The sequence below is a fragment of the Electrophorus electricus genome, chromosome 1 (genome assembly GCF_013358815.1).
Source record: "Electrophorus electricus isolate fEleEle1 chromosome 1, fEleEle1.pri, whole genome shotgun sequence".
Taxonomy (NCBI): domain Eukaryota; kingdom Metazoa; phylum Chordata; class Actinopteri; order Gymnotiformes; family Gymnotidae; genus Electrophorus; species Electrophorus electricus.
Genome location: NC_049535.1, coordinates 6,660,169 through 6,675,988, shown reverse-complemented (window position 1 = coordinate 6,675,988; position 15,820 = coordinate 6,660,169). Strand labels below are relative to the sequence as shown.

At 44.7% G+C, this 15,820-nt stretch overlaps 2 protein-coding genes across 2 annotated transcripts; one reads left to right on the top strand and one right to left on the bottom strand.

Moving 5' to 3' along the window:
* Nucleotides 1–2,974: 2,974 nt before the first annotated feature.
* zgc:158785 (uncharacterized protein LOC791214 homolog) lies at nt 2,975–6,164 on the top strand. Its single transcript, XM_035533429.1, is given in 5 exon segments — nt 2,975–2,981; nt 3,649–3,838; nt 4,017–4,221; nt 5,227–5,427; nt 5,985–6,164. Coding segments are annotated over 5 exon segments (783 nt in total).
* Nucleotides 6,165–6,363: 199 nt separating this feature from the next.
* Nucleotides 6,364–14,345, bottom strand: lmnl3 (lamin L3). Its single transcript, XM_035532495.1, has 12 exons — nt 13,592–14,345; nt 13,155–13,311; nt 12,755–12,880; nt 12,183–12,353; nt 11,668–11,793; nt 11,063–11,283; nt 10,646–10,865; nt 9,476–9,583; nt 9,125–9,244; nt 8,708–8,818; nt 7,660–7,728; nt 6,364–7,165 (listed from the first exon to the last, which is right to left on the bottom strand). The coding sequence occupies exons 1-11, from the start codon at nt 13,975–13,977 to the stop codon at nt 7,687–7,689; spliced, it is 1,788 nt and encodes a 595-aa protein (XP_035388388.1). The 5' UTR covers nt 13,978–14,345; the 3' UTR covers nt 6,364–7,165; nt 7,660–7,686.
* Nucleotides 14,346–15,820: the final 1,475 nt, after the last annotated feature.

The window sequence follows — 15,820 nt, the reverse complement described above, 5'->3', positions numbered from 1 at the left end:
GGAGAATGTTGTTATTTACTGTGTTAAAGGCTGTCGAAAGGTCCAGAAGAATCAAGACAGATGACAGTTTGGCAGCTTTAGCAGCAAGAAGTTTCTCCGTCACTGCGATGAGGGCTATTTCTTGGGAATGTGCTGGTTTGTAGCCAGACCGATAGGGAGCTGGTTGTTGGTGAGGAAAAGAGATAATTGTAAACTGCTTGTTCAAGGGCTTTTCAGAGGAAAAAGAGAAGCGATACCGATCTGTAACTGGTTATGTTGGAGCCATTGAGTGTGGCTTCTTGAGGATTGGTACCACCCTGGTGGTTTTGAACACAGTTGTTACATGTCCAGAGGGCAAGGAGGTGTTGATGATGACAGAGATGAAAATAAGCAGATCTCGTCTGTAACAGGAATGGATCCAACGGACATGTAGTCGGACTGCTGGAAGTCTGGAGTTGAAGAATTTTGTCTGAGGAGAGAGGGGAAAAAGAAGCCACAGAGTTGGATGTAGGGGAATGAACACTGGTTGGAAGAGTGGGAACAGAGGAAAAGGACTGGTGGATTGCTGCAACCTTCTCCTCAAAGAAGGTGATGAAAACCTCAAGAGTAAGAGATGAGGAGGGAGGGGGAGGGTTAGAGAAGAAAATAACTGACAAAACTATAGTATAAATGAAGTTTACCAAAAGACAATGTAAGTCAAGGTTTAAAAAGTATGCTAAAAACCTTAGTGCATACATCTTAGCACTCATACAGCAATCATCAAAATAGCCAGGTGCTGTTCTTCACTTTACAGCAAAGCAGAGGGTATTGCAACAGGTTTCCTCACAAATATACTTAAGCAAAAGTATTATCATTCCAAAATCAAACTGATACAGAAGCAAATTTGGTGAAACTTAAAAACATGCAAATGAGTAAATATAACTAGTTCCTCTTCATTTGTTCTCTCCGTACAAGCATTCAGAAATATTGCAATATACTTCTCTGTAAACAAGATTGAAAATCCCTTTTAAAAATGGACAAGTTTGTCTTAAGCATAGTTGAATCAGACAGTCTACAAATTTTCTGTCCTGCCAACACCTTTAGTCATTTTTTTGGTATTGGTCCCCATAAATTACAATAATTTTGGGCAGACGCTAACTGGATTAGGGGGTCTTGGGCAAAGAGCTATTTGCCGATGTCTGACTAGCAGTGATGTGGAAGAACTTTCCATTTAGCTAGCCTACACCACCCCTCCTCCCCCATCATAGTCTCTGACTGTTCTCACCAACAACCTTTAGCGCACTACTAATCTGACCAGCCAAAAGGAACTGTCTGGAGAGAGAGACCCAGGAAGGGGGCAGAGAGAGAGAGATGGGGGGGTGGGGGGTGGGCAGAGACGCAGGAAGCAAGAGAAGGGAAACAGAGAGTGTGTGAATGTGTGTGTGAGAAAGAGAGAGAGAGTCTTGTAAAGCCCCTGCTACTACAGAGTTTTTGGACTTTCTTGGACTTTCTTTGGACTTTCTGCCTTATTGACAGTAAGCAGTTTTGCACAAGGAAAACACAACCGCTTCATGTCTTTTTGCTCATCTTGTGACAGATAAATGAGGTTTGAGCCTCCTGAGGACTTTGGGGTTTTCCCCCCATCCACCGTCCTTTAGGGCAAAGCTGAATGCATATGCCAGTCAGGTAAGAGTTCTGAACGGTCCTCATTGGTGCTTTCTGTTGGATAATGATATTAACAGCTCTCTATACCAGCTATCCAATAGTTGCTATTTTGTAATACATGCCAGATGATTGTAAGACAACTTGATATGACTCCAATGATATAACGTGACATTTAAAAAGGCCACAAGTGAAATGGAATAAACTAAATTACTAGGATTAAAGTCCATTAATCTTGGGACAGTATGGCTGCTTCTGATTAATACATTTGTACTAATGCATTTATATTTTTGGAAAAACCACACTGGCTGAGCAGGAGAAAGATGCAGTAACCGCTTAGGAGTGATCCGCCCATGATCATGTGGCAACTGTATGAAATCTTGGTTCCACTGCTTCCAACTCCAGCCCCCTCCAACTAAGGATAACAGTGCAATGTTGTCTGGCGTAATTATACTGGTTGGCCTGGCGTGCATCAGTATTTGTTATTGTTCAGTGTAAATATATTGGGACATGAGCTCAGAAAATGCTACTGTGGTATAACATACTGGAACGTGCTGGGTGGTTAGTTCATATCTCACATATTACCAGTGGACTGTTCAGTGAGGGTTCACACAAATCACTCGTTTACTGCAGTTTAGCAATTGTAATAAACAACTTCAACCGACAGCTACATACAACATATTCTAAATTGCTTCATAAAAATCTGGAAGACCTTTGCAGACAGTACTGTGTCATTTTAGACTTACGAGTACCAAAACTATTCTACTTAAATTTTCATGTAACACAGGAATACAGAATACAGCTGGCCCTTGCTCATCAGAAACTGAAAGAGGTAGTGAGATAAGGAAAAGCTACCTTCTAGGACAAGGATTCATTTTACACACTGCTGTTTAGAAAACGTGGGGGGTTCCGTAGAAAAAGAGTTCTGCCGCCCGGGCCCGTGTGGGAAGACGCTCATGAAGTGAAGCTCAAAGAGGAGGAGCAGGAGGAGCAGGAGGAGCAGGCAGCTGGGCCACCCTGATGCTGCTGATGTCACCCTCTCAGCTGCCCCGCCAGCGCACATGAACCCACGGTGAATAAGAGAACTATGGGAGCAGTTAAGGTTCCTTTTCTAGCTTGCGGAGACTGACCTATAACCATTTCACTGCGAGTTATATTGTGTATGACTATGTATGTGACAAATAAAACCAAACTTGAACTATAAGATGTTCTTTTCATATTTCTATGAAATGTTACAAAACGCTGCCTTGAAACAGATTTGATTCACAGACACTGAGAGATTTGGTTGTGTGTGTGTGTGTGCATGTGTGTGTGTGTTGTTCTTTGAAGGTGATAAACAAGCTTAATTGTCTTTATGGATAGTAAGATACATTTTTCATTTTGAAATCCATTTTGTTGTTTTGTGTTTCAGTCCTTTTGAATTTGAAATGGAACAATGTCCATGAGGTCAGAATGTCAGCGTTAGGTAGTTCAAGAGTACTTAGATCTATAAGGATCTCAGGGGAATCTTGCAGGAAACACCATCACTGTCCAATTATTTATAGAACTCATTATATTATATTTGGTCCTGTTCAAAACATTGTCCGATACCTTGGCCAGTGTGTCTTACTGGGTGCCAAGAAGCAGCACTGAGAATGTATGTGGACTGTTTTCTGTTATTACGTGTACAGTCCTGAGGAAGATTGTTTAACAGAAACTGTTTAATGGTCCGCTCAGATCTCCAGAAACATATTACACAACAGTGGAAGTCAGACTTTGACAAACAACAGTTTCAAAACTTTGTATTATTATTTAGTCTGTTGCAATGTAAAAAATTATTATGTATAATTCTCAGGCCTGCTGTAATCTTTTAAATTCATGCTCCATCTCATGCCTTGTAAAGGAGCTTTCCTTTAGCTCACTAAATAGCGATCCTCCCTCAGATGTTGGTGAAGCCACTGTGAGACACTGTCTCTAAAAATGACACATAAAACGGAAAAGGTGAACATCGGAGATGACTCACTGTTCTTGCCTCTCGTGTCACTGAAGAACTCCGGCATGAAAGTCCCCATGTGGAGAGGCCATGCTGGGTGAGGAGTTGTGTTCAAGGCCTGCTGGTGAAAGGCCTGGTGAAAGCGCAGACAGGATGTGTGGTGCAGGACAACCCTGTAAGCCCAGCGCAGGTCATCCACTGCTCTGCTCTCATAGGCTCTGGGATACCTGACTCCAGCTGCAGCAGGTAGGTTTGCTCTGGGATTTTACTACATTTACAACACTCAAACCTTTTCAATACGCCCTAATATTCTCCGTGACGATCAAGCGGTCATATGGCGACTGTAGTCCTGGGCCAGTTCACCTTAGCACCAGATGTGCATGAGCATGTGTTGCTGACCGGACGCAAATGAATTTGTTTTCAGCCTGGACTCGGAGGAACCCTTCTGCCGGATCTGTCATGAAGGCACGAACGCAGGATACCTTGTACTGCCATGTGAGTGTGCTGGGTCGCTCGCCACGGTGCACCGCGCGTGTCTGGAGCGCTGGCTCAGCGCCTCACGCACCAGCCGCTGTGAGCTCTGCCACTTCGAGCTCACGCTGGAGCACCTGCCAAAGCCACTGACTGAGGTAAACACCACAGGCATGACTACATTTAGAAGGGCCATGGTTCTGGTTCTGGTTCTGAGAGTGGGGCGCGGGACTAAGTCTGGGCAGCATGGAATTAATGCTAGGGATTGCCAGAAAGGTTTTTAGCTACTTCCTTCTTGTTGGAGATGTGCTGCAATTTCATTAGGTGCTCAGTTCTGAAGGCCTCACTCCACCTCTGCTGAAAATGTTTTCCACCTTCCAAACCACAAAACCAGTAAAATGCACCTTTTTCATTTCCACTGACACCACTGCAGGTGGTCACAGAAAACACCTTATTTGTCCTCCTTCTGTGTAATATGGTCATGAGACAGATATATATGTATGAGAGATCACTACACTAACAAACGAGTAGTACGTACATCAAAAACCATACCGGCTTGTCCCCTGGACGTGTGTTTTTTCTCTTGGCATGGAAATCACAGGACGAGGTCATGCTGGAGGAGCGGCTGTTTTTAAGCGTTAACGCCACTTAAGAAGGGAAGTGAGATTAGATGGCGTGCGCATGTCCGCTTCCAGCTAGCCCAGGGCGTCGTGGTTCGCTGATGTCTTTCATCTCGCACATGTGGAGCTGCAGATGACGACTCCCACCCTGTCCCAGACCAGCGAAGACCAAAGGCTGCTAGCCCACGCATCCGTGGTCACGTATATAAAGCCGGATAACTACCCAATGCCCTTTTAGAAACCGCTACAGCGGTTAATAATAGATAAGGCCATTAGCCAGAATGAACCTGCAGTCGTTAGCCGCCTTAGCGTGTGGTGTAATGTCCCCACATCAACGGGTACGTGATCGCTACGTTCTGGGTCGTGTTACTTTAGCTACTTTATCCTTCTGCGATAATCTTTAATTAGGACCTTCATGGTTCATGTGTTGCCGGGTCATATCCACTCTGTTAGATATCGAGTTTAAAAAACAGGAGGCTCCTCGCTTAGCGACGACATCTTTAACGTAGTTCTATTCTGATCATGCCCATGTGTTCTTGGCAGTGGCTGACTGCACCGGCTATGCAGCGCCAGAGGAGGGCGTTGTGCGGTGATGCGCTCCGTTTCCTGATCATAACTCCGCTGGCCAGCCTGTCTGGATGGCTGTGCGCGAAAGGAGCCTTGGAGCTCTACGACAGCAGCAGCGCGGAGGCTTTTGGACTCCTGGTGCTCACACTGGCCCTCTTCACCATCTACCTCTTCTGAGTTACTTTTTATTTAAAACATAACAAAAATAACCAAAGCGGCATAAAACGGATCCGTAGAAATTGCATAATGAAGAGTTCGAGTTGGAGGGGAATTAGAATGTGAGGAGTTTTTGTAGTCAGCAAGTTGCCGTTGTCAAGTTCACCAGTTCATGCAAACTGCACGTGTTCTAGATTTACCTGGACTTGCCTCCGGTATCTCAACATTCCTTTAAAAATTCAGGTTGTAGCTTGGCCTTCTGCTTTTCCTCCATTTTACCAGTTTGAAAGTCAGAACATATAGCTTCATGAACATTTGAACACTCTCCCACTGAGGAGCCTCAGAGCAGGTAAACAAAACACTTAAAAAATAAATAAATAAAAAATAAAACCTCAATTAAAATCTCCACCCCCATTTCCTTCTTGTAAAGGCATCACCCAGCACCAATTTAGGCTATACCATTTTTTGAGTTTTCTAGCAAATGACTTAACATGACCGTGTCTTGGTAGTTTGGTTTAGTCCGTTTCGGATTAGAGGAACAGAGGATCCTGGCACAACGCTTTGATTCGTCCTTGCAGGTGTCCCTGCGCTACCACGTCCACCTGTACAGGGTGTGGCAGGCGAGCAACCCCAGAGTGAGGCTGCATATTCCCCAGCCAGGGCAGGTGCCACGCCAGTGCCCCAGCCAAGAGCAAGGACACGGTGGTGTAAGCTCTGCCTCCACCGCTGCGAGGAGGCTGCACCTCACCTTCCTGTGACGTGGGGGACCACACAGGGTGCAACGCAGACACAATGATGCTGATGCTATTCAGATGGAGGATGGGTCCTGTTGCTTAATATTATTAATTCTTATTTTCCTTTTCTTATTGTGTAAACACTTTATTGAACATTTCTGTGATGGGACTGAAACTTTTTTCAGTTAAGCAATATTCAAAAATCAACTGTGGGTCCACCATATGAGTGACTGCATTAAAATTTTAATTACATTTATACATATACAAAAAGTGTATAAACTGGAGGACCAATAACAAATACCTAATGACCTTAAAGATCCATGTCAAGGTCTACAGAAGGCTGAGGATGGGAACAAAAAAGAATTTGAGTCAAACCTTTGCAAGCACAGACATAAAAAGGCACAAAAACATAAGTAAATCAAACTAGTGTAAGTAAAGCTGAAATGGAACAAAACTACAAATTTGCTTCACACCTTTTTAATGAGGTTTGCTTCTGTAAAATCATGGGGTTGGTTGATTGTTGTCCAGTAGTTGATCACACAGCACATGACTAGTGCTACATTTTTGACCACCTTTTCTACCAAAGTATAAAAATGCTTTCTATACCATATATCTAAATATCAGAATACAGCTTCTCATGGTTATATAAGAGTTCCGATGTTTAAACACATTATTTCTATCAATTATGCAAATCTGGGGATGCACTGTTCATCTGAGGTTCAGTAGGGAGGGGACAATCCTTGGTCAGGGATCGTGGGTGTTCAATTTCATGGCCCAAGACTGCTGGACTACTCAGTTCTCGCCTCTAGCTCAGCAAACATGAGTACGTGGAGAAATGTATCTTGATTAAAATGTCATCGGCATAAGGGTCCGTGAGTCAGAAGTGAGGCCGAGAGATTATATCCAAACTCTTTCCCAAAGACATGCAGCCGCCTGGAGGGGTGCATCCACAAGGCGCCTCGTACATCAGATCCGGAGGACAGTTACATGAGGGCACAGCTGGCTTCCTGGTTTCCTGCCACGCCCTGCACGAACAGGCAAAGATTTTATTACATTTACATGTGGGCTGGTACTCTGCGTTTCATTAACTCTTTCAACACAACTGAAATCGGCAAGTGAGCAGCGCGGGAACGGGATGCCGACGGGACTCGGGCAAACCAACGATGCAGGACAGCATTACCAGCTCTTGGCCTGAGTTAATGAGCCAACACAAAACATCTAAAATCAGTTACCGACACTAGGGAGACATTTGTGGTTTAATGCTAGTCGCATCCGTCTGTAGACGGATGGCACTGGAATCGCCTTCACGCCACATGGAGCCAGGACCAAGAGGTCATTATGCACGTGCGTCTGGGCATCAGCGGGCAGAGGCTGGGTGAGAAGCAACAGGATGTGAGAAGCCAGAGCATCAAATGCAATGCAGTACACACACACACACACACACACACACACACACACGCGAGAGAGAGCGGGGGCCAGCTGCAGGAACACCATTGCATCGCAGTTGGCAGATCCTCACCTGCCGCTCTCGCTGAGCAGTGCCGGGTCAGGACAGAGCACAAGAGCATCTCCTTTTCTTTCGTTTGGCCTTTTCCATAACAAAAGAAATGAGGATGTTAGCCATGTCTGGCTAAGGCAGACGCTGGTATGACCTACAGGCACGGTGTTTCAAATGGCGCATTTCTGTAGTACATCCTCCACTTTCCTAATGCAACTGAGTGTTGGATGCGCTCAGTGGGCACAGTCCATTTTACATTACAGAAGAGGAGAGAAAAATCAAGAACTATATGGTAGTTCTACCCCCTGGAGACATGACGACTTCACAGCATTAGTAACAGAGGTGTATGCTAACTAACATAAGCTGACTGGACTTGAAAGTGGTTTGGCACAGTTCATGAAGTACATTGTAATTTCCATGTAGTAATTAAATTAGCGTTCTTAATGAGACTTTACTAAACTATAAGATTCAAGTACTAAATAGTCAAGTACGTAGTACATTCAGCAAGAACACAGGCTATAGTGAGATCTAAGACATGGTCTTGTATGTCTGTAAGCTACTTGTACTTAATGGAGAAAAGCACTACTTCACTACAGCATCCTGTTTTCAGTAGACTGAGTCTGAAGATCTGAACTACACTAGTTATTCACAGCTGAGCCCTAGGACTTCTGGACAGCTTAATGCGGGGTTGTGCTACTACTACTGCCACTGCCACCACCACCACTACTACTACCACCACCACCACAACCCCATCAGTCTCCAAAAAAACAAAAAACAAAGTTACCACAAGTATTTAAAAACAAGTACATAAAAGAGGCATTTGCTTCCCTGGTCCAATATATTCACTATGACTGAAATACACACAAGTCAACTCAAACAAACAAAACTGAGCTTTAGGTGGCATTGAACTATCTATATATCGAACACTGATGTTCCTTTGAGGAGTGCTGGACTGTCATAGCCATGTGTTTGTATGCCAGTTTAGTCTGTATGCACTTTGCATTTATGCAGCACAAAAACCGTTTACTAGACCTAGCCCTGGAGTGGCAAGCTGCCCGCTGGGGGTTACCTGTCGACGCAGGTGAAGCTTGGGGCCCACCCCGCTCTGTTCGTGGAGTTCCACATCAAAGTCTCCCTCATCGTGGCCCCGCACACAAACCACCGAGCGGTTGGCTGTCTCCTGATCCCCAACCCACCCAAAAAACATACAGAACATGACTGCCAAACAGGCATAAAATACACTACACAAGATTTCAAACATCTTCCCTCCTAGGTTAACCATAATGGAAATTTTACCCTGGTTTTAAAATAGGTACATCCTTTGTATCCAATAATTTCTCCAGTTAAAACAGAAGATAAACCATGCACAATTCTGGATTGCGCACACTTTTGAATAATCCAAGCACACTTCTGGATAATACAGTTTTATTCGTTTGAGTGCATTTGACGTGGTTTTGCTGTCCGTCACATAACCGGGCAGTCTTACCTCATTGTGGGCGTTGAAGAGAGAGACCTGGACACCACTGACTGTTCCCCACGTCTGTGGGCTCCTCATTACCAGGTCAGTAGGCGGATCCTCCTCCACTCCAGCGCCTGAAGACCAGATCTGAGCGCACATGCATCCTGGGTCATTTTTAACAGGCCACAAGTATTTGGGTATCCTCTAGTTATTTAGATATTGTAAAATTTGAAATCTTATTAGAAATCTTATTAGAAAATCAGAGTTTATGAACCAAGTTAACTCAGATTTCATGCACATTATTTAGATGTAAATATAACCTCCATACTTTTTAGGGCATTGAGTGAGTGAGTATATTTAATGTGTGGTGTTTTTTACCGTTAGTGTCTGTCCTGCATGCAGGACACAGGACGGCGGGATCTGGAAGATGACGTCATGTGTTCCTGGCTGGCTTTTCCTAATTACCCAGCCCTCTAGTGGTTGATCCTGAAACCAAAAAAATAAAGAAATAAATGAAAACACACACACACACACAAAAAAAAAAAAAAAGCTTTCACAACACTTATCAAACATGATCGAAAGAAATATATCATGAGGCTTTGGGTCAAGTCATAGTTTTAAGGTAACTGTACAATGAAACAGACATTGCAATTCGAGTCAGGCTTTTGCTTAGATGACGTGTAGTTTCTATTTTGTAGGTACATATGCTCCATTGTCCTACTGCCATTTTCTCGTTAGCTTGCAGACCAGTGTAAATTTAACATTAGATTTCCAGCACCGTTCCACATCTTGCGATTGAGAGTGCACATTAGCAATGTCAAACAAATGAGACTCAATTTGGACCCTTATCCAGAGACTCGACTTGACCACCACTTGCACTCTAGAGACTAAAGACCTGACTCAGACTGGTGCCCCAGAAACTCTAGATTAGACTCAGAAAAAAAGTGACATTTAAAGTTATTACAAATTTGAATAATTTCTAAGCCATTTTAAAATTTGCTGCTAGACATGCATCGACAAATCTTTCAAGTGCGAATTCCAACTGCCACTTGATGCCACAATAAGTCACTCACAGCACACACACACACACACACACACACACTTCTCCCCATTCACACCCCACTTTAACCCTCACTATACACAATATAGCAACCACCTAAGAAGACCATAGCAACCACCATGGTGCCATAACAACCAATTAAACAACCATCACTGACATGGCAACAATCTAGCAACAGCATAGGAATCACGTGGGATACCTCCGCAACCACCCAGCAAGACCATAGCAACCAGCTGGATGCCATTGCAACAACGTAACCACTAGCAACGGCACAGCAGCCAACTGGATTTCATAGCAACTACTTAACCAATTTAATTTTGTTTATTTTTTGACTTCTGAATTTTTCCACACAACTTATATCTTTACACCTGTCACTATTTCTGCGTGCAAGCTTCCCGTAGTTGCTGCTCCGGTTGGAAATCTAAAGGCAAGTGCAACTTTTCCTTTGTATCAGCCTCTAGTTTAGCACCACTGTGAGCAGGCCGTACCAGGTCGGAGTTGTTCTTGAGCCTTATAAAGCTTCCATCCAGCTCGATCTCGTCAATAGATACACAGCCACGCCTAGAGGACTGCTGGGACACTTTGTAGCTCGGCGAGAGGCCTGAGCCCCCTTCATGCTTCCGTTTCTTGCCCCCGGCTCTCTGCGCTGCCTGCGTGCGCGTGCGGGACTCCGCCGCGCGCTGAGACGGACTCGGGGAGAGGTTGAGTCTGGCAATGGAAGCAAGTCAGTGCATTTGGAAACTTAAAAAGAGACAACAGAAGGCAAAGTACCAATCAAAGGACTCCGTTGGTAAATGGGAAACAGACCAAACACGCCATAAGATGCAAACCTTTAACTAAGCATTTTTGTGCGACAAGTGCGGTTAAAACAAAACGCTGCACTTTGCCTCCAGAGGTCCCCTCACCTCTGCTCTTCTCCCTCCAGCATCTTGCGGTAGGCAGTGATCTCCATGTCCAGCATGAGCTTGACATCCATCAGGCTCTGGTACTCCTCCAGCTGTGCCTGCATCTGCTGTCCCATGTCGGCCATCTCCTGCTCTTTCTGAGAGAGCCTCTGGTGTGCCAGCGCCCTCTCGCGGTCCAGCGTGTGCTCCAGTTCCTGGAGCTGGGCCTCCAGCGCACAGTTCTGAGCCAAAGGAAAACACATCCAGATCACCTTGTTCCCTTTAGGTAATGCTATAGATATAGACGTCTCTCTTCCGCGCGCACACACACACACACACACACACACACACACACACACACACACACAAAGTGGTGACAGTCTTGCGGTACCATCCAAGCTTGAGGGTAATTGAGATATTTAAGTTGTAAAAAGACTGAATTTAAAAGAATTTTTGTTATAAAGTGTTATGATTTTAAACTGAAACTGAGTTGTGTATGATGGGTGAACTGTAGGACACATCAAGTTAAATGTTTGGCTGTAGCACATACTCAGCACAGACCTAGTAAATGAATTCAGTATTTGTGCTCAACTTCATTCTTGAAGTGTGAACCCTGGTTGCATCACCTGTTTCTGCAGGTGGCCGATCTGCACAGACTGAGACTCCAGCTTGAGTTTGGCACCTTCCAGCTCTTCTTTGGTTGAAGCGGCGTAGTCACTGTTCTTTAACGCAACCTGCTTGGCATTATCCAACTGTAATGCATAAACGAAGCAAATTATGAGATTGAATTGGATAAGTATTGTAGAAGCTAAAGGAATACAGGAAAAACACCCAAAAACTATTTTGGTATAGAAAATGGGGGCGGGCGGACAAACAAAAACAACATACAGCAATAAAGTGATTACATAAACAAACATTTGCCATCTTCAAATATGAAATGAACACATGGTTATCTTCAAACAGAGTGTTTTCTGCTTGAGCAATTGCAAATGAGATGAGAATGGACCAGTATTATCTTAATATATTATTAGCTGAATGGCAGAAGCACATACAGACCGCCGAGGACTGGCTACTCACTGGGCCAGTTAAAGAGGGCTTGGGCATGCCTTAGCATTAAAGGTACTCTCCAGCTGGTCCATACCTTAGCATTAAAGGTACTCTCCAGCTGGTCCTTGTACTGCTGGATCTGGCCTTCGTGCTCTCGACGGAGCTGCTGCATTGCTTCTGTCAATTTACTCTCAAACTCCTGCTGCTTGCCCGACTCCACCTCCACCAGGCGACTCTCCAGCCGACTGCGCATCTCTTGCACTTCCTGCACACAAGCACGGACAAGAACATCATACTGCCCTTGGCTGGACCTTAGGATGTGGCTGGTATTTAGTGCTGATGCGTTAAGTAAGATATGCTCCAGGACATCTGCAGAGAGCTACTAATGTCCATTTCCACAGGAAAGCTGGAAAAAAACCTGATCTACTGCCAAACTTATATATGCTAAAACATAACTCCAATTTATTAATAGAGGACACACACAGAAAATCCATTATTCACAGTGGCTGTAGTATCTTCACACTGCTGTACTTTATACGATCGAAAGTCATGTCAATATTAAATCAACAGTATGTTCGATAAGTATCTCTATGTTAATTTCAGGGAAAGCATCTGAGAAACCAACAAGACAACTCAATACTGACCTGCAGCTTCAAATCTCCTCACCTGTTCTGTGACATGCTTCTGGAAGTCCATCTGCTCTTGAAGAGTCTGAATCTGATTCTCAGCATCCACACGACGAAGCATCTCCGAGTTGATCTGAGCTTTGGCATTCGCCAGTGCTGATTCCAGCTGCACAACAGGTAGGCACAGAAAGACAGGTGACTGGCACAACAATCAAGCAAACATTTAGCCCTTCAATTCTAATCAACATGCAATTTTGAGACAGAAGTTAAACAGGAAGCTGCCATCAGCAGAGTAAATCTCGTCGACAAAGATGACAAACTATTCACTGCATAATATTTTGGGATGTCTTGCTATATATCAACAGCCTCCTTACTTATTGAACGGACACCTGCTCTATCTATATATAGCCAGAAAAACTAGGACACTTGCTAAAACTCACGTTTTCCACTTGCGTCTTGAGGTCAGCAACATCGTTTTCCAGCCTGCGGTTGGCCGCCAGTAAATTAGCAAACTCTGCCTCCTTGGAGTTTAGGGCAGTTTCGAGATTCCTCCAGCGGTCAACAGCACTGGTCAGCTCTGCCTCCTTCTTGCTGTTCCTGAAAGACCACAAATCTGAGCTTATTAGTGACACTATGCCAACAACCTCGTACAGAAATAAGCAAGTAAAAACCTCAAAACAACTTCAGCGCTTAAGGGCAGAATCTGGTTGCCAGCATAAGGGCTTTGACAGACCAAAGCAGTCCAAAATTCACTGGCTAGAAATCTGATATTCCCTTCGTATCTCTACCACTGGTCTAGCCAGTGATGACAATTTTGCATCGTGTTTGGTACTCCAAGTAAGCACACACAAAAAACACGATGTCTCCCTACCCTTACCTCGCCACCAACTTGCGGTAGTCTTCACACAGCTGGCTATGTTCAATCTGAATCCTGGCTCTCTCGTTCGCAGTGGTGTCCAGGGCCTTCCTCGCATCGGCCAGCTCAGTCTCGTACAGCAGCCGCACATTCTTCAGCTCCCTAGTCGCAGTTTCCTCCTTCTCCTCCAGGAGAAGTTGCACAGATGACTTCTCATTCTCGAGCTGTCGGACGCGCTCTATATAGTTGGCAAGTCGGTCGTTTAGTTGGCGGAGGTCTTCTTTCTCCTGCACACGGCTGAGCCTGGTCGGGCTGACGGGGGACGGCGACGCTCCGCCGGTGCTGCGTCTAGTAAAGCGCGTAGAGCGGCTAGCCGAGGTGGCCGGGGTGGAGGTCATCATGGCCATTGGTGACACCTATCTATTCCGGGAAGCTCAATGTCACCTTGCAGCAGGCTATATCTTAAAAAGCCGTTTTCAGCGTGAGCCGTCAACTATGATCCGAGATATACAAGTGCGGATTGCAAAGACACACTCTAAGTGCAGCAAACTACTATGTCATCGTAGCCAACACACTGTAGACTGCCAATGACTGCCCTATGTTTCCTTCATGCGTAGTGACAACAATAAACACGCTGCTAACGAGTTCGCGTTATCTTAGTTTAGAGGATATAACGTCCTAAAACCCGGTAGCACGTTTATTTTCCCCGTCAAAGTTGGCTTCATTGCGCACAGCTGTAGGACTTAACGGCCTGAATGAGCGTGGTGATGTCACGTCACAGATCCGACGGACGTTGGGTATTCTCAGTACAATTTAAAGGGAACGTTTTAAAACGCCTGCCACTAAATTTAGTAGAATTTAAAAAAATAAAATAAAGGCACATTAAAACACTGTCGCCAATAAATGAAATACGAATTTATTATCCAAGTGGGCTGCAACCCGTTCTTGCGGCGCACAATGTTGGGAGTCTGATACCATTATATGGACCGGCAATGTACCGCTGAACCTACCGTTCGTCATGCTGCTCATAGTGAGTAGGTGGAGACACAGAACAGAACTTGTAGCTTTTAACAGATCAGAATTAGGTCGTCGACCTCACAAAGCCTTCCAAACTGTTATCTTAAAGGTGCGTGGGTTTACGCTAACAGAGAGCGATGCGATCACTTCACCAGCAGGTGGCGACAACTCACTGTTTTTCGAACTTGAGACCACTCACTATAATGAATGGATTTGCTCGTTGAAATGACTGCGAAGCCTATTTAAAATGACTGGTCCAAGGAGGAAGTTATCATCTTTATAGATGACAGTGAGATGTGATGTAGCCTTCTGCTAATGCAATAAGAAACCGTTTAAGTATCCTTTGGGTCAGAACCATAGACTACACAGTCTATGGTCAAAACCACTTATATTATTAAAGACGTATTGACATTGGGCTCTGTTTTTAGTGGATCAAGATATAGCCTCTCTATAACTGACTTGGTCTTATAAGTTACCATGTGGTCTTTCATTTAACAGATATCACTTCAACCTTTAACCGCGCTGTTGTCTTTTTCATCCATGGCTAGCTGGGAACGGACCCGCTATGGTACTTTACAGCTGGACCACGATTCCCCAGGTTTTCGCTTTAAACATGTGTTATTCCCTCCACTGTCAAATATCCGGAAATGTGGTAATTCCCTAGCAATGCCCCTGAAAGATGGAACGGACCGCAAAGTCCTGTCGTGCCGTGTGTAATCGGCGCACACGTGTTTACGTGTAACTGTATGCAACTATAGGCCGAATTTAGCTGCCGCCCCGTGTGAACCGAATCATCCAGGACGATGAAGTAAGCCGACTGTGATTGAAACTGCGGGGGCAGGGGAGCAGACGGAACCTGTTACATCCACAGACTGGCAGCAGAAGTTAATTAAAATCACAGGCTTCCCATTTTACTGCCAACTTCTGTTCTGCACCTCCTAATAAAGGAGCAAGTGTGCGCCCCTCCGGCACTGTCTGTGCGCTTTTTGATCACATCCTTATAAGGACATGCCTAATGATAAATATGTCCATAAGGACATGCCTAATGGAGAAATCCGAAGAGCGTCATGTGGCAGTAAATTGAAATAGTTCCAGATAGTGCTCTGACACTGATGATTATCAAGTTATTGTTTTTGTTTTTTCCCATCGACATTTAAGATATAGGTTTACATGGTCCATCATGTACACCAGATTGCCTTGGCCAGAAGATTGACACATCTTCATCATCATCAT